The sequence below is a fragment of the Nannobrachium achirus genome (assembly GCF_963921795.1).
Source record: "Nannobrachium achirus genome assembly, chromosome: 6".
In the NCBI taxonomy this organism is placed as follows: domain Eukaryota; kingdom Metazoa; phylum Chordata; class Actinopteri; order Myctophiformes; family Myctophidae; genus Nannobrachium; species Nannobrachium achirus.
This window is the reverse complement of record NC_137815.1, coordinates 74,039,459-74,059,710: the sequence shown is the minus strand read 5'-3', so window position 1 is coordinate 74,059,710 and position 20,252 is coordinate 74,039,459. Positions and strand designations below refer to the sequence as shown.

Sequence of the window (20,252 nt, the reverse complement as noted above, 5' to 3'; positions counted from 1 at the left end):
AATGTCTTACACTACTTCATTAACATGTGTTTACATTAATGTCTTACACTACTTCATTAACATGTGTTTACATTAATGTCTTACACTACTTCATTAACATGTGTTTACATTAATGTCTTACACTACTTCATTAACATGTGTTTACATTAATGTCTTACACTACTTCATTAACATGTGTTTACATTAATGTTTTACACTACTTCATTAACATGTGTTTACATTAATGTTTTACAGTACTTCATTAACATGTGTTTACATTAATGTCTTACACTACTTCATTAACATGTGTTTACATTAATGTCTTACACTACTTCATTAACATGTGTTTACATTAATGTTTTACACTACTTCATTAACATGTGTTTACATTAATGTCTTACACTACTTCATTAACATGTGTTTACATTAATGTTTTACACTACTTCATTAACATGTGTTTACATTAATGTCTTACACTACTTCATTAACATGTGTTTACATTAATGTCTTACAGTACTTCATTAACATGTGTTTACATTAATGTCTTACACTACTTCATTAACATGTGTTTACATTAATGTTTTACACTACTTCATTAACATGTGTTTACATTAATGTTTTACACTACTTCATTAACATGTGTTTACATTAATGTCTTACACTACTTCATTAACATGTGTTTACATTAATGTCTTACACTACTTCATTAACATGTGTTTACATTAATGTTTTACACTACTTCATTAACATGTGTTTACATTAATGTCTTACACTACTTCATTAACATGTGTTTACATTAATGTCTTACAGTACTTCATTAACATGTGTTTACATTAATGTCTTACACTACTTCATTAACATGTGTTTACATTAATGTTTTACACTACTTCATTAACATGTGTTTACATTAATGTCTTACACTACTTCATTAACATGTGTTTACATTAATGTCTTACACTACTTCATTAACATGTGTTTACATTAATGTCTTACAGTACTTCATTAACATGTGTTTACATTAATGTCTTACACTACTTCATTAACATGTGTTTACATTAATGTCTTACACTACTTCATTAACATGTGTTTACATTAATGTCTTACACTACTTCATTAACATGTGTTTACATTAATGTCTTACACTACTTCATTAACATGTGTTTACATTAATGTCTTACACTACTTCATTAACATGTGTTTACATTAATGTCTTACACTACTTCATTAACATGTGTTTACATTAATGTCTTACACTACTTCATTAACATGTGTTTACATTAATGTCTTACAGTACTTCATTAACACGTGTTTACATTAATGTCTTACACTACTTCATTAACATGTGTTTACATTAATGTCTTACACTACTTCATTAACATGTGTTTACATTAATGTCTTACACTACTTCATTAACATGTGTTTACATTAATGTTTTACAGTACTTCATTAACATGTGTTTACATTAATGTCTTACACTACTTCATTAACATGTGTTTACATTAATGTCTTATAGTACTTCATTAACATGTGTTTACATTAATGTCTTACACTACTTCATTAACATGTGTTTACATTAATGTCTTACACTACTTCATTAACATGTGTTTACATTAATGTCTTACACTACTTCATTAACATGTGTTTACATTAATGTTTTACACTACTTCATTAACATGTGTTTACATTAATGTTTTACAGTACTTCATTAACATGTGTTTACATTAATGTCTTACACTACTTCATTAACATGTGTTTACATTAATGTCTTACACTACTTCATTAACATGTGTTTACATTAATGTCTTACAGTACTTCATTAACATGTGTTTACATTAATGTCTTACACTACTTCATTAACATGTGTTTACATTAATGTCTTACACTACTTCATTAACATGTGTTTACATTAATGTTTTACACTACTTCATTAACATGTGTTTACATTAATGTCTTACACTACTTCATTAACATGTGTTTACATTAATGTCTTACACTACTTCATTAACATGTGTTTACATTAATGTCTTACACTACTTCATTAACATGTGTTTACATTAATGTCTTACACTACTTCATTAACATGTGTTTACATTAATGTCTTACACTACTTCATTAACATGTGTTTACATTAATGTCTTACACTACTTCATTAACATGTGTTTACATTAATGTCTTACACTACTTCATTAACATGTGTTTACATTAATGTCTTACACTACTTCATTAACATGTGTTTACATTAATGTCTTACACTACTTCATTAACACGTGTTTACATTAATGTCTTACACTACTTCATTAACATGTGTTTACATTAATGTCTTACACTACTTCATTAACACGTGTTTACATTAATGTCTTACACTACTTCATTAACATGTGTTTACATTAATGTCTTATACTACTTCATTAACATGTGTTTACATTAATGTCTTACACTACTTCATTAACATGTGTTTACATTAATGTTTTACACTACTTCATTAACATGTGTTTACATTAATGTCTTATACTACTTCATTAACATGTGTTTACATTAATGTCTTACACTACTTCATTAACATGTGTTTACATTAATGTCTTACACTACTTCATTAACAAGTGTTTACATTAATGTCTTACACTACTTCATTAACATGTGTTTACATTAATGTCTTACACTACTTCATTAACATGTGTTTACATTAATGTCTTACACTACTTCATTAACATGTGTTTACATTAATGTCTTACACTACTTCAGGGTGTGTGTGTGTATAAGAAGAAGTTGACATTGATTTAGGAGAGGATTTAGGAGAGGATCAATAATGTGTTGCTAACCCTAACCCTGTACACTATGTCCAAAACCTTTCCTTTTTTATTATTATTATTTTAACCACTTAAACCCTGTATGGTTGACTTGAGTCCCTCAAGGATACTAGTGCAGGGGTTCTCAAATCTTTTTAGGCTGTGACCCCCCAAAATAAACATATTTGAACTGGGGACCCCCACCCTGACAAGCACTTGGAATTGTAGGTATTACATTTAATGTGACTCGGTTCCACATATAAATATTGTGAAAATAGCAGATCTACATGCTCACAACGCCTCGCAGTGCGAGTCGCGTGACTGCACGCGTCTGACGCCGCCGGTGTGGGTATGTTCATTGAAACTAACGGGGGAGGCTGTTTTGACGCGTGCAGCCGGTATGTGTCTTACTTTGTGTGTTCATATTTTAGATTGTAATTAGAGAAAAGAAAAGTTTACTGCTTTCTATTGTTTTAGCGATTTTAGTATTGTGATTTCAGTGGTTGGAGGCATGCATACAAGTGGCTAAATATGTCTTTTTAGAGCACAATAAGCCGGCAATTTCTTTGTATTTACACCAGCCCACATAAGTCACATCTGCCCATGAAAGATTATTAGCCAACTGCATGCAAATCAAAATTGTTAAAATCACTCAAACGATAGAACGTAGTGAATGAAAACATTTTAACACTCATCTTTTCTTTTCTGTAATGACCATCTAAAATATGAACCCTTATTGTAAAAAAAAACTAAGTTGTCCTTTAATACAGCAACCGATATCTGCCTGCATTTTCAGCACATTCATTTGAATGATCAATAAAATGATAGTGTTACGGCTAGAATCAGCTAGAATCAGGTCCAGAGTGTCAGCTGCACTGACGCTCTGACAGACTGCTGGCTAAGACAGGACCAGGATTTCTCATAGTCAGGGAAAATTAGCAGAATAACTGTCAAATCTGGGAACCTTACCAAACAATTTCTTCACCAATGTGTTTGTAAAGGTGTCTAGTAACATATCAAACAAAGATTGAAATTCAACATCCCTAACATGCTACTTAAAGCATATTTTTGGGAGTGATTTGTTTCCCTTATAGTACAGTGTATAGTAAGTGAATGAGACCCAGAATTACCCTAGCTGTCAAACATTTTGCTAGGGATGTTGAATTTCAATCTTTGTTAGATATGTTACTAGACACCTTTATGAACACATTGGTGAAGACATCGTTTGGTAACAAATTTAATCCCAGGGTTTTATTAAAATTCCCTGACTATCAGCCCCTACGAGGGCTCAACTTCAGTCAAAATAAACTAAACTACTTTGATAGATTGATTGATTGATTGATTGAAGATTTTATTAGAAGTTTGCATAGGAAAAGGTACAGTTTCATGACGGTACAGTTCACTGGTACAAGGTCTACTAAAAGGAGATCCTAGAAAAGACTAAGCTTATTTCCACAGGAAACCATTTACGTATCTCATATAACATTGAATGACCGACGAATAGAACACAGTACTATGCAGTAGATATAGTCAGAAAAAAAAAATCACACCCGTGTGAACTGAGCGGTGGTTTACCCCCCCCTTCCCCCCTGTGTGTGTGTGTGTGTGTGTGTGTGTGTGTGTGTGCGTGTGTGTGTGTGTGTGTGTGTGTGCCTGGTCTGGCCTGGCCTGAACAACAGCGCCCCTCCCTTAACATGTGTGGTCATAAAAGGTACTGCAGGCCTGCAGGCTACATACAGACACACACACACGCACACACACACACATACACACACGGCCACGTATAGGAGACGGTGTAACCACCGCTCAAAAAGAAAGAACAAAAAACAGTAAGTCAATACAAACAGTAAGTATATACAAAGCAGGGTCAGGGGAGGGTAGGGCTGGGTTTGTTTTTACCAGTTGCGAACGGCTGCTGCCTGTAAGTGGTTTTTCAGGGCGATTTTAAAGGATGCTAGCCAGGGATCCACACTCCTTTAAAGGGCCTACACCATGCTTTTAAAACTATATTTTTTGTATAAATATATGCTCAAAATTGAGTCTTAGACAGGTTTTAACCCTCAAAAAACACTCTGACCATTCTTTTTGTTTGTTCTAGCTCTACTATAATGAGGCTCTCCAGCTGCAATACCAAAACTGCCTCTGTTTGCTCAGGGGCGCATCTAGTGGGGTTTTTCCAGAAAAAAAAGACGTTTTTTGAAAAAGAAAAAGTTTTTTGAAAAAAAAAGTTTTTTGAAAAAAAAAAGTTTTTTGAAAAAAAATCTTTTTGATTTTTTTTTTGAAGTTTTGAAAAAAAAAAGTTGATTTTTTTTTTTTTTTTAATTTTTTGACTGCATTGCATTTTTCTGAAGAAAAAAAAATTTTGAAAAAAAAAAAATTGAAAAAAATTTTTTTTTTTTTTTTTTTTTTTTTGACTGAAAAAAAAACGGGAAACGAGAGTGACGTCACTCTCGTCAACTCTCAGAACAGCACTGTTCTGAGAACCCGTGGAAAGCTTTTCATCTCTGTCTGCCCAAAACCAGAGAAAGACACAACGGTCAGAAATAGGACTTTGTGAGGATAGAAGGTGCCAGTGGGACCCCAAAAAAAGGTTTTAAAATAGAAAAAGTGAAAATTCATGGTGTAGGTCCTTTAAGACGTTCGGTAAGGCGTTCCACATTTTTGTGGTATAGCAGAAGAACGAGTTTGACCCTTTCTTTGAGGTGACTCTGGGTTGAACGTGATCTGTGGCGCTGCCTCTGGTGTTGTAATTGTGGACATCCTTAACGTTTTTAAAGTATTTTGCTACTCACGACTCACCAAACCAAAGGTAGTTTTGCGTTGTTGAAAGTCTATTCTCCGCGGTGGGCAACCTCTCAGCATCCCACCCACTCTGTAAAATACATTATTGTTGTCATGAAATAAAACACACCCATCTCGAGCCAGGAGCGAAAACTACCTTTGGTTTGGTGAGTAGTGAAGTAGTTTAATTTACTTTGACTGAAGTTGAGCCCTCGTAGGGGCTGAGAAATCCTGCTCTAGTCTTTAAGCCAGCAGCCTGTCAGAGCATCAGAGCAGCGGACACTCTGGACCACAGCCAACACACACCATGTGTTTGGGCTCCGCAGGGCACACATTATTACTGTACAAACTGGGTAGTTATTAATTAATGACCGCCGGCCCTCAATAAAGAGATGTTTTAGAATGAATAGCACTCAATGGTTGTCTGTGTGTGTGTGTGTGTGTGTGTGTGTGTGTGTGTGTGTGTGTGTGTGTGTGTGTGTGTGTGTACTTGTACAGATCAATCTCAGAAAATTTGAATATTTTGTAAAGAAAAAAAAGAAAAGCATCCAAGCTACTCTAACTTCAATAAATCCTTGTTTTGAGTCTTCTCCTGTAATATTGTAATATTCTGAAATATGAACTTTTGACATTCATGAGCTGTATGCCATGAAAATTATTATTTTTTTAACAAAAAAAAAAGGTTTGGAATAATTCACTGAATACGGTATGCAATGTATCTAGGGGTGCCGTGACGGCAGTCCAGGGGTGCCGCGAGAAAATTTGATAATATTTGGAATTTATTTGGACACTTGAAAAAAATATTTAGTATCATTTTAAACTTGAAGTACAAAGTTATTTTCAGTCAGTTCTAACCAAAATGGCTATTATCTCAACATTTTCCTCGCAACATAATCACAAAAATATTGTCACTGTCGGGCAGAAACCTCGTAAAGTTTCAAATGTGTACAAATGTGTCTTTTTGGTAAAGCAAGCCCTGCTTAATCATACAAGACTGTCGCACAAAACTAGTGAAAACAGCAGGTGTGTGCTTGTAGATCTGCTGTTTTCACTAGTTTAGTACATTTTTTAGATGATAAATACAAAATGAACGAAGGTTTCCACCCGACAACGACGATATGCTATAAATATAAGGTGCTGGGAGTGAAATCTATAATGTAGGGGTGCCTCGGATTAAAAAGATATTTATGGGGTGCCCTGAGACAAAAAGGTTTGGGAACCACTGATCTAGAATATATGAAAGTTTAAAGAATATTTACAAAATATTCTAATTTTATGGGATCTGTATTACTGTACTTGTGAGGACCAAACGTCCCTCACACACCAGTATGTGCAGGGGTCATCACAGGGCCATCAGGTGATGGCATTTTACCGCCCCCTAGTGTTCACATTTAATCTCAATTATTTTATGCATACATTTATTGTACCATTAATTTATTTACCACTTTCAACGTGGCATCCCTATTTTGGGGATGTCATTAAAGGTGAACATTAACACTTTTCATTCCCAAACAAATAGCGATAAATAGTTACTCAGCGTGTTGCCTGGTGACGCGTTGAGAGCTTGTAGATCCACTATGTTCACTATTTAAAGGACAACTTTGTTTTTTTACAACAATGGTCCATATTTTAGATTGTAATTAAAGAATATAAAAGATGAGAGTTAAAATGTTTTTATTTACTCCTTTCTAACGTTTTAGAGATTACAATTATTTTGATTTCAGTGGGTAGGGGTATGCGTATAAAGTGCCTAAATATGTATTTTTTTTTTTTTACTTAAAATTTTTATCCCACAATTTTGTAACCCATTTTTTCACCCAGTGCCAATTGCCTATGTAATCCTGGGCTCTGCTCTCCCTCTGCCAACCTGGGGAGGCAACGGACTGACCTCATGCTTCCTTCTATGCATGAGGAGTCCAAGTTGCTTCTTTTCACCTGACAGTGGAGATTTCCCTGGTTTGGACGTAGCGCGTGGAAGGAACACGTTATTCCAACCAGTTCCTTTCCCCTCCATCAGGCGCCCCGGCTGGCCAGGGGGAGGCATTATTGAGACCAGGATTACGTGCATGTTTTTGTGAGGGTATCAACCCTAGGAGACATGGGGAGAACATGCAAACTCCACACAGAAAGGCCCTATCGCCAACCCCACCTAGGGTGTGGGTGCTGATGACGCGGAGGAGGAACACGCCGCCAGTGCCCACAGCGTCCCCCGGCGGGAATCGAACCCAGGACCTTCTAGCTGTGAGGCGAAGCGCTAACCACTGCGCCACCGTGCCCCTCCTAAATATGTATTTTTAGACACAATAAGGCAATTCCCAAGATGCACTGCAATCTTTCATGTGCAGATGTGACTTTTGGGGTTACTGTAAATAGCAAAGAAATTGCAGGCTTATTGTGTCTAAAAAGACATATTTAGCCACTTGTACCCATGCCCCCATGCGTACGCATGCCCCCACGTTTTAGCACGCTAAGCGTGCTAAAACGATAGCCTGGCTATTAAAATGTATATACATTTTTTTTTGACAGGGACAATACAAATAGTTATAAGTTATAAAAACAGAAAGAAATATTATTATATTGATTTTTTCCAAATACAAAATGACTTAAAACAGGATACTAAAGGAAGAGGTACAGCATGCGTGCTGCTTGGATCCAATATATAATATATATGTCACCGCTAGATCCAGAATCAGTTAGATCGAGAACCGGAGCGCTCGTTGCTTTGATCCACAACAACGACAACGTAGCGTCGGCAGGAATGATAGCGCCTCACCCCACGGAGGTTAGGGTTAGGCATAGTTTTACTGAGGTTAAGGATACCCCCCGGCTCCACCGGGCGCGTCGAGCGTCGCGTCAACGTCAACGCTGGGAACGCTCCCGTTTTAATCAATGAAGGGTGCTCCACTGCCGACGTCAACGTCCGCGTCGGACGCTCAAATTCGCCCCGGTTCATTTTTTGACGGCGTCCGACGCCGGCACGACGCCGTCATTTTGGTGGAGCCCTAGCCTTAGAGTTAGAGTTAGGCATAATAAGCTAATGGCTAAACACAGCTGAGCTAGGCTAGTAGATAAACAAAGAAAGAGGGGTATGCAAACGAGTGACGTCAGCGACTACACAAGTGAATGGCTGTTGTCGCCATCTCATGGTGAATACGCAGAATTACACAGATGCGCTGATAAGAGACTATCAAGGTGAATTGATCCAGGTGGTGAACGACAAAACGAGTGCTCTTACCACGATCTAACTGAGTTACCCAATCTAACTGTAACATATATACGTGTGTGTGTGTGTGTGTGTGTGTGTGTGTGTGTGTGTGTGTGTGTGTGTGTGTCTTTTAGTTGCAGTACTCTTGTTAATTCCTCCCTCTGTGACACCGTACCACAGAAATGTAGAAAGGTCTTTTTTCCCACCAAGCTCAGCAGCATCTCATTCCCAACAGGTTCTTCATTTCCTACTGTTTTATTTATTAATGCTTTAATGAGGGCTTACAGTTAACTTATTTATGCCCTCAACCACATGACTGGGGGGGGGGGGGGGGGCCTGTGGGGGGGGGGGGGGTCTTCTGTCTGAGAGGCAACAATCCCCCTGTTCCCTCGTCTGCTGCCGTCTCTACAAGCTCACGCCGCGTCGGGTCTGCTGTTTTTGGCGAGCGGCAGAGCATCAGTTAAAGAGCGGGTGCCATGATTTTTTCCCCCTATAAAACATGAGTATCTACTATTATGATTATACTAGGAGGACGATTTTTTCCAAAAAAGTGTACAGAAAGAGTTAAAATTAATCGGTATCAAATCGTTTTGCAGTGCAAATAATTGATTGTATGGAAACTAAGTATCTGTGACTTGTATTTTAGCAATTTTAAGAAGGAAAATTAAAAAGAGGGGTTTAATTACTTTTCCATTCCATAGAGCTACTCTTGGTCTATCCATAAATGTGTGTAATCTCTGTGTTCATGTCAAGGTGCGGGTTTGTCCATAATGTGTGTTCACAGTGGAATCACAGTGTTTACTTATTTATATCCATAATAGAATTTTCCCCTAAAAACATGCACTATTGACACGTTTCACACAGATTTAATTTCTTTGCTAAATAGTTATATATAGATTTTAAATGATTGAATCGAATCGAATCGTATCGCCATGAATGAACCAATATCGTCCATGTATTCTATCGTCAACCATGTATCGTGATGCGTATCGAATCGTTGTTAAAATGTAACGTTACACCCCCATTCCTTTGTCGTGACAACCATCCATACAACACATGATAAACCATGATGTGATATTGGATCGGTGTTTCCAGATACAGTAAGTACAGTAAGTACAGTAAGTAACCCAATCCGTATCCCAGTCACTGCCGACGCTGGTTTCGGTATCGGTATCAAACAACTCTAATTATGAACAAATTGACCTACTCTACTTAACCTATGAACTATTCATTATACAAGGATAATATTGCATTTTAAAGATGTTTTTGTGACACTATAATATAAGGTCATCTGACAATGAGCCACGCGGCTCGACGAGGCTCTGGTGATGATCTGAGGGCTGTGATTCTGTGATCCAGGGCTGGGCGATGCCATGACGACTTCAAATTCACTATTAGTTCTAACTTTTGCCTCGGTCGCAATTAATTAACCATTTAGTTTTCACTGTGAAAATAGCAGATCTAGTCGCTGACAATGTCATTGATTGATTGAAGACTTTATTAGAAGTTTGCATAGGAAAAGGTACAGGTACAGTTCACTGGTACAAGGTCAACTAAAAGGAGATCTTAGTAAGCTTTTTCGGCTTATTGCACAGGAAACCTTTATATATCTCATATACAGTATATAACATTGAATGACGGATAGAACACTGTTACCAATAGCCGCCTGGTCTCTTTTAATCACTAGATATTGTAGATATTGCAGTAAATATTGTCAGAAATAAAAAACAAAATAACAGTGCAAAACTATGAATACAGTAGATATTTACAATAGAAGGGTCAGGGGAGGGTAAGGCTGGGCTCGTTTTGTTTTTACCCGTCAGCTTGTAGATCTGTCATTTTCACAAATGTTTTCAATGATAGCTATTTTTGCTATTTACAATAGAGTACAAAAGAGGGGTAAGTAGTTATTGGTTAATCAGATTAATCGATCTAGTCCAGGGGTTTTCAAAGTGGGTGACGGGGCACCCTGGGGTGCCGTGACGGCAGTCCAGGGGTGCCGCGAGATCATTTGATAATATTTGGAATTTATTTGGACACTTGAAAAAATTAGTACAAAGTTATTTTCAGTCAGTTCTAACCAAAATGGCTGTTATCTCAACGTTTTCCTCGCAACATAATCACTAAAATATCGTCACTGTCGGGCAGAAACCTTGTATCTCCAAGTTTCAAATGTGTAGGTCTTTTGCCCTGCTTCATCATACAAGACCGTCGCACAAAACTAGTGAAAACAGCCGATCTACAACGACGATATGCCTCGGATTAAAAACATATTTATGGGGTGCCCTGAGACAAAAAAGTTTGGGAACCCCTGATCTAGTCTATTATAAAAAGTATTTTAGATTTTTTTTTTCATGTAAATTCGTTTATACAGTGGAAGAAAAAAGAAACCTGCTCCACCATTATTGTATTAACCTACTAACATGAGCCAGATAGGAGCTTATTGGGTCTGAATATCAGTTTCATTATAATTGCCGGCCCTGCTGCGATCAAGTTGCTTTGCAGGTTGCTGATCCGCTCTGGGTCAAGAGCACATACCTAAACGTGCATGTACAGTATGTGCGTGCGTGCGTGCGTGCGTGCGCGCGTGTGTGTACAAATGACCAAATGCAGCTCTAGACCAGGGGTTCCCAAACTTTTTGTTCTCAGGTCACCCCATAAATATTGTTTTAATCCGAGGCACTACATTATAATTCTCACTCCCAGCACCTTATATTTATAGCATATCGTCGTTGTCGGGTGGAAACCTTGTATGTCCAAAACCGTTCGTTTTGTATTTATCATCTATGAAATTTACTAAACTAGTGAAAACAGCAGATCTACAAGCATGCACACAACGCTGTTTTCACTAGTTTTGTGTGACAAGTCTTGTATGATGAAGCAGGGCTTTTGCATTCATTTGAAACTTGGAGATACGAGGTTTCTGCCCGACAGTGACGATATTTTAGTGATTTATGTTGCGAGGAAAACATTGAGATAATAGCCAATGTGACATTTCTCCAGGTATACTGCGAGCTTCGGTCGCAAAAAGTAGACTACTGAAAATTGGAGATACTCCAGTAAAGTCAAACTACCTCAAATAAATTCCAAATATTATCAAATGATCTCGTGGAACCCCAGGGTGCCCCGTCACCCACTTTGAAACCCCCTGGGTTAGGGTTAGGGTTAGGGTTAGGGTTAGGGTAACCCTAACCCTAACCCTAACCCTAACCCTAACCCTAACCCTAACCCTAGACAACATCAGAGCATTTTCTACTTAAGTAAAAAGTATCAATACTGCAAAGTACTGAGATGTAGTGGAGTAGAAGTACTAGTAAGACACCTCAGGGGTTGCGCCAATTCTTTACCATCTGGCCAGTGATATACGTATATCGGACCATATATGGAGATTCCTGCATGATAGTCAATAATTTGATGTCAGAACATGCCCATATATGGGCATTACCAAATATGGGCATTCCCAGATGTGCCCTTGATATTGATGACATGGGAACAGGGATCTCCATACATGGGCATAAAACGGACAAGGACGTAATTAATTTGCAAGTGTGATCTGGGAATGCACCATTGCCGACTATATATGGGCATAAAATATATAGGCATAAAAGGGACATCAAGCCAGAGCGTGATGTCAGAGCGGCAAACCCATTCTGTTAAGAGTGGTTCCCCTGACATCACAGTGACATCAGAGCCAGTGTTGTAGTGCTAAATTTGGAAGTGTGGGCACGCACCGACGCACGCACATGCACGCGCGCCAATGCGCGTGCACGCGCGCCAATGTGCACGCGCATTGCGTGACGTTTTAAAACAGGTCTGCGCGGCGCAGAAATAGACAGATACCTTTATTATCCCAAGGGGGAAAATCAATTGCCCAGAGGCAGCACAGCAGTAGGCTATAAGGTTATTTACAAAGTTACAGAGAAGAATGAAAAAGATAAAAGAAAAACAAGAACAGAGTACAGTAAAGAGCAAGGTACATCAAGAGAGTGAACAAATAATATATAAATATATAGGCCTATATAAATATATACATAAAGTGTCCTTAAGCACAACTATCAAAATAGTACAGTGTCCAAATCAAAAGTGACCATAGCAGTCAATGCTAGTTAGTGCAACAAGTCAATGCTAGTTGCTACAAAATAAAAGAAATAGCCTTGATATAGACCAGTGGTTCTCATTCTCAACCAATAATTTGATGACTTAGATCATCATCTAAACCATGCAAAATAGCTGCACAACTGATATTTCCAATTCCATTCTCAAATATTCTATTACCATCTGCTGTGTCAATCATGCTCATTTCAGCACGGCAGGCGAGCCTATTTCAACCAATTGCTGGGTCAGAACGACCTGTAATATAATATCAATATTTCCTATAGACTTTTCACAAGAGATATTTCACAATTCACACGGTTAATGCACGGCGGCATAACAGAACCGTTTTAGGCTTAATATAATAGTTTTAATATACCGGTAGGCATTATGTCTTACCTAACCAGCCCTCCAGTAAGAATAACACATGTTTATTTACTCACGTGTAGCAGCTGATGAGAATGCAGCACCACGTTGCCGTAGTACAGACAGTGCTGGTGGTGTCTGCATGTTTGACTGGAATAAAACTCGGGTAGATAATCCAAGGTAACAAAAATTCACAACAAACAAACAAACTAACTGCTAACAGGCTACAAACCGCTTTAATTTTGAAGAAGTAAACACAGACAGTGTAGTTGGTTGGTTGGTTGGTTGGTCAGTGACGTGAGTCTTATCCCATAGCCCGAAGGGGCAGTCAGCTTGGTGGTTGGTTGTCATGGCGATATTACAACCAATCGGTGGACGATCTGCTCTGTACCTGCTTCTGCACTCTGTCTGCGGTACAGTAGGTACTTGTCGTGCCCATGCATGATGTGGTTCTATTGGAGGTGGTTGGTTGTTGTCAGTGTTGACATCACGAGTTCACGGGTAATCGCGACCAATTAGATAGATTTTTTAAAGTTTAAATTTTTTTTTTTTTTTAAATAAATAAAAAAAGATTTTTTTCAAAAAAAAATCATTTTTATCCCCCAAATTTTTTTTCGGGGTGTGTGAGAAGTGTGGGCACGGCGTGCCCCCGCGTGCCCCCCCCACTACATCCCTGATCAGAGCATGATGTCAGAGTGACAAACCCATAGAACCATAGACTGTAAAAATGTGTACTGACTCTGACTGACTGACTGACTGACTGGTTGACTGACTGACTGACTGACTGACTGACTGACTGACTGACTGACTGGCTGACTGGCTGACTGACTGACTGACTGACTGACTGACTGACTGACTGACACAGACGGAGACAAGCTGTGACATTTCTCCAGGTATACTGCGACCTTCGGTCGCAAAAAGTAGACTACTGAAAATTGGAGATACTCCAGTAAAGACAAAATACCTCAAAAGTTGAGTAAATGTACTTAGCTACTTTACACCACTGAAAGCCTGGTAACGCAACGTTACATAAGGGCAGATTGATATCACCTGTGGGCGTGGCAGACATACTTTCTGCTATGCTATGTTTGGCCTCATTCTCACCTCCTTGTGTTGCGAAACATGAGACCGTTTTGTAACCAGAAAACGGGGTCTTGCCCGGGATTTGAACCCAGGACCTCTCACAACACAGCAGCCCTGTGTGTGTGTGTGTGTGTGTGTGTGTGTGTGTGTGTGTGTGTGTGTGTGTGTGTGTGTGTGTGTGTGTGTGTGTGTGTGTGTGTATGTGTGTGTGTGTGTGTGTGTGTGTGTGTGTTGATTTGATTTCAACCATAACTTGAGTCCTCTGTAAAAGACATTAGCATCCGTCAGGGACGTGCTGGGCCCCTGATTCAGCACGGGAAAAAGAGTTGGAGAGGCCCTCATTGCGCGCTATAGAGAGAGATCTCTCTATAGCGTGGCTGATACTCAAAGATTCGCCATTTCAGATCATGACAAGTGACAAGCCAGTGGGCCAATTACTGGAGTTATATTTCGTCATTGTCCAAAACCATTTTAAAAATGATTTAAGCTAGTGAAAACAGCCGATCTACAAGCACACAACGCCTCGCATCGCGAGGCGTTGTGTGCTGTGTGTGCTGTTTTCACTACTTTTGTGCAACGGCCTTGTATGATGAAACAGTGCTTTGCTTTGTGAAAAAAATATATATAAATTTGAAAGGCCGACATTTTTTTTTTATTTTGGGAATGAACCGGCCGTTCGGGAGTTGTCCCGCTTTTCCCAATGGCCAGCACGTCCCTGGCATCCGTCTCTAGTTTTAAAACGGTAGGCAAAGAGTTCCAAAGGTCTGTAAACCCCCTTAACTGAGAAGGCAGACTGTCTGAATGAGTTACTGCAGGTGGGAACAATACAGTCACCATTAGTTGAACCTGGTGTTGCTCTACCAGAGCTTGGACGTCTCTGTATCAGTCCAGAGAACAGAGGTGAGACATGATTATGTAGACATTTAAAAACCAGTTTGGTTGTACAAAAACTCACAACATTGTCAAACGTAAAAAGGTTGTGTTTTCTTATAATGCCACAGTGGTGATATCTCATTGGTTTCTGATCCATGGTTTTTATAGCTTGTTTGTATATTGATGTTAATGGTTTTAATGCAGTTTGGGAAGCTTGTGACCATGATGTGATGCAGTATGACAGATGTGAGAAAATCATAGCGTGCATATACAGCTGTGCAGTTTGAACAGTTTAAATTTGGTTTGACCTTCTTGCATTTGTGCTTTACCTGTTTTTCAAATGTTAAATGTTTGTCCAGTATAATGCCCAAATATTTGACTTCACTCATTTCAGAGATTGTTTCATTTTTGATTATTACCTCAAAGGGATCCGTAACAGGCCTGTTACGTATTGAGATACATATTGACACTGTTTTCTTTACGTTGAATGTCTGACTCCTATGCATACACTCAAGAAAGAAAAGTCTTGTTTTATCCGGACAAGTGAATGTGCCTCAAAATGTTAATGTCAAGCCCTGTCTCTTGCAGAGAATTGATCTCCCTCTGCTAGTTCTTTTGTGTGAATTCTCATTATTCATGTGTCTTCACGCGACCGGGGATGGTTTACCAGACTGATACAGCGTGGCGCGATGGGGGTGTAACATCAGGCATGGTGTGGTGTGTACCTGTGGATGTTTGGTGGGGTCCCTCACTGCAGCGCTCTGATGGACTGCAGCATGGGGGGTCCCTCACTGCAGCGCTCAGATGGACTGCAGCATGGGGGGTCCCTCACTGCAGCGCTCCGATGGACTGCAGCAGGCCCTGCAGCTGCCCACTCTCGTCCAGCTCTGCCACGTCGCTGCCCCCTCCGATACACTCCTCCCCGATGAACACCCTGGGCACCTGCAGCACCACCAAACACACCATACATCACATGGATGGACACAGAGACACCATGCATCACATGGACACAGAGACACCATACATCACATGGATGGACACAGAGACACCATACATCACATGGATGGACACAGAGACACCATACACCACATGGATGGACACAGAGACACCATGCATCACATGGACACAGAGACACCATACATCACATGGACACAGAGACACCATGCATCACATGGACACAGAGACACCATACATCACATGGACACAGAGACACCATGCATCACATGGATGGACACAGAGACACCATGCATCACATGGATGGACACAGAGACACCATACATCACATGGATGGACACAGAGACAAGATACATCACATGGATGGACACACCAATACACCACAAGCACATGGACACAGACATGTGTCACTTGTGTCAGGCACATGAACAAACAGTCAAAGACGAGAACGGTCCAGGGCAAAAGGAATCGCTAGCCGAACCCCCCGCCATCCCACTCGTCCCTTTCATGCACTACTATGCACAAGCCTCACCTACAGTACATAATAGATAATGTGAGCTGATCTGCACCTATTGTACATAAATATATATACAGTATACTGTATATACGTTTTTAATTATACCGACCTGTTGCACATAGAACACACTGTGAAGTTGTTTACAAAAAGTTAAAGTACAGTAGCTACTACGGGGAAAAATGCCATTGGTGTATAAAATACACCAAACTTTATGCACATGTACAGCTGAGGATGCTTTTCTCATTAAGTGTGCCTGCCATGCAATGGCAAAACACTTATTGTAATCCGCCATACTTAAGTCAGTAAGTAAGTAAGTAAGTCATGTTCTTGCAAATTTCTGCTCGTAATAACTGCCGCACAATTTACGCCACCCCTGCAATATATACATCAAAATGTGCGGCTCGGCCGGGAATGGTGTGCTATTACTTTTCTTTCCGATCCGCGATACGATTGCGACGTAATTCGCAAAAGACGACGCCCAAAAACCCCATTGACTTAGAATGGGGGACTCCGAAAAAAACCCAGAAACTTTGGCGCCACATAACTCTGCCATACTTTTGCCTAGCAACGTGATTTAAACTTTAAAATGCACACACAACTTTGGTCTTTTTCCGGCCAATAGGGATGAGCTGTAATTGATTAAGCCCCGCCCCCTCTGTAACAGGAAGTGTCCTTCGCCAAACAGGAAGTGCCTCTATAACTCATGAACCGTTTGTCGTACAGACTCGCGGCTGGTGTCATAATTAAGTGTGCCTGCCATGCAATGGCAAAACACTTATTGTAATCCGCCATACTTAAGTCATGTTCTTGCAAATTTCTGCTCGTAATAACTGCCGCACAATTTACGCCACCCCCGCAATATATACATCAAAATGTGCGGCTCGGCCGGGAATGGTGTGCTATTACTTTTCTTTCCGATCCGCGATACGATTGCGACGTAATTCGCAAAAAACGACGCCCAAAAACCCCATTGACTTAGAATGGGGGACTCCGAAAAAAACCCAGAAACTTTGGCGCCACATAACTCTGCCATACTTTTGCCTAGCAACGTGATTTAAACTTTAAAATGCACACACAACTTTGGTCTTTTTCCGGCCAATAGGGATGAGCTGCAATTGATTAAGCCCCGCCCCCTCTGTAACAGGAAGTGTCCTTCGCCAAACAGGAAGTGCCTCTATAACTCATGAACCGTTTGTCGTACAGACTCGCGGCTGGTGTCATAATTAAGTGTGCCTGCCATGCAATGGCAAAACACTTATTGTAATCCGCCATACTTAAGTCAGTAAGTAAGTAAGTAAGTCATGTTCTTGCAAATTTCTGCTCGTAATAACTGCCGCACAATTTACGCCACCCACGCAATATATACATCAAAACGTGCGGCTCGGCCGGGAATGGTGTGCTATTACTTTTCTTTCCGATCCGTGTTACCATGGTGACGTAATTCGCAAAAAACAACGCCCAAAAACCCCATTGACTTAGAATGGGGGACTCCGAAAAAAAACCCAGAAACTTTGGCGCCACATAACTCTGCCATACTTTTGCCTAGCAACGTGATTTAAACTTTAAAATGCACACACAACTTTGGTCTTTTTCCGGCCAATAGGGATGAGCTGTAATTGATTAAGCCCCGCCCCCTCTGTAACAGGAAGTGTCCTTCGCCAAACAGGAAGTGCCTCTATAATTCATGAACCGTTTGTCGTACAGACTCGCGGCTGGTGTCATAAATATTTTTTTTCTCAAATTTTTTTTTTCTCAAATTTTTTTTTCTCAAAAAATTTTTTTTTCTCAAAATATTTTTTTTTTCTCAAAAAAAATTTTTTTCTCAAAAAATTTTTTTTTCTCAAAAATTTTTTTTTCTCAAAAATTTTTTTTTCTCAAAAATGTTTTCTCAAATTTTTTTTTCTCAAATTTTTTTTTCTCAAAATTTTTTTTTTCTCAAAAATTTTTTTTTCTCAAAAAACTTTTTTTTTTCCTCAAAAAACTTTTTTCTCACAAAACAATTTTTTCTCAAAAAACTGTCGTTAAAATGCGACCTGTGATAACGGCCAAAAATGCGCCAAAACGCCACTAATTAGTTGAAATGGCTGTGGGTGGTGTCATATGAAGAACCATAATGTTAAAGCTTATGCAAAAAATGCTAATGTTAAAAAATGTAATGCTAATGCTAACACCAACCGCTACACAAGGTTGCACAGACTTAGCGAGCTGCAGGCACACTTAAAATTTCATGGAAATTTTCTTTTCTAGTTTTTTTTTTTTCTCAAAAATTCTTTTTTTCTCAAAAAATTTTTTTTTCTCAATTTTTTTTTCTCAACATTTCTTTTTCTCAAAAAAAATTTTCTCAAAAATTTTTTTTTCTCAAATTTTTTTTTCTCAAATTTTTTTTTCTTAAAATTTTTTTTCTCAAATTTTTTTTTCTCAATTTTTTTTTTGTATCGTCTAATTGATATTAATTTATTAGTGAATTAATTTTACCCATTGACTTATAATGGGAATCGCAAAAACTCACATTCAATATTTTTTTTCTTGCAAACCATAGGGGCTACAGTTTCAAAACTTGGAGAGGAGATTTATAATGATATCAAGGATTAAATAAAAAATAATTTCGTCAGTTGGCCTCATGGTGGCGCTATAACAGTCCACTTTACCTTTCGGCCTGTAACTCTTGAACCGTGGGTCGGAAAATTAAAATTCCTTTTTCCCTGGATTCCTTGGGTCATGACACATCTCCTCATATAGGCCACGCCCATTTGCGTCAGGATAGATTTTCCGCCATTTTGAATTTTCTTCAAAACACACTTTTTGATCCTTTTCCTACATATTTTCTCCAAATGTCACACAAATCGATACACACGATCTATGGACTCATGCGATAAACATATTTAAACGATATTTTGATAGTCCATACCGTTCTTCCGTAACAGGGTTCCAAAGTTAGCGGGAGGAGCCCGTTTTGTAAGAAGTAGCCATAAATCACAAACGAAACATCCAGTCAACACCAAATTTTAACCACAAGTGGGGGGCGCTATACTGAACATATACCCAAAAGCATTTCCACTTCGACCCATAGGGGGCACCACAAACGCGCAAAACGTAACCGCTAATGCTAATGCTAACAAATGCTAATGCTAACAAATGCTAATGCTAACAAATATGCTAATGTTAACACATACAAGGTTGCACACACTTAGCGAGCTGCAGGCACACTTAAAATTTCTTAGAAATTTTCTTTTCTAGTTTTATGTATACCACTGCATTGTCTGTAAGGAAGCCAAACTAAAAATAGGTTTTACTCTTATGTACAAAAGACGTAACAATAAAGTACAACCTTGAACTTTGAGGATACATCACAAGCACATGGACACAGAGACACCATACATCACAAGTAGGGGTGTAACGATACATTTTAACAACGATACGATATGCATCACGATACATGGTTGACGATACGATACATGGACAATATTGGTTCATTCATGGCGGGGTAATGTCGCCATTCCGACATGTCACCATTCCGACATGTCACCATTCCGACATGTCGCCATTCCGACATGTCGCCATTCCGACATCCCACCATTCCGACACATTTTAGTCCCACCATTCCGACAAGGGCAGC

General features: G+C 39.0%; 1 protein-coding gene across 1 annotated transcript in view; it reads right to left on the bottom strand.

The window, feature by feature from the left end:
* glrx (glutaredoxin (thioltransferase)) overlaps positions 1-20,252 on the bottom strand; it is a 30,414-nt gene that overhangs the window by 5,847 nt on the left and 4,315 nt on the right. Inside the window, exon 2 of the mRNA XM_080728461.1 lies at positions 15,891-16,107. Within this exon, the coding sequence (XP_080584587.1) occupies positions 15,994-16,107 (114 nt within the window). The 3' untranslated portion in view covers positions 15,891-15,993. The remainder of the gene's footprint in view (positions 1-15,890; positions 16,108-20,252) is intronic.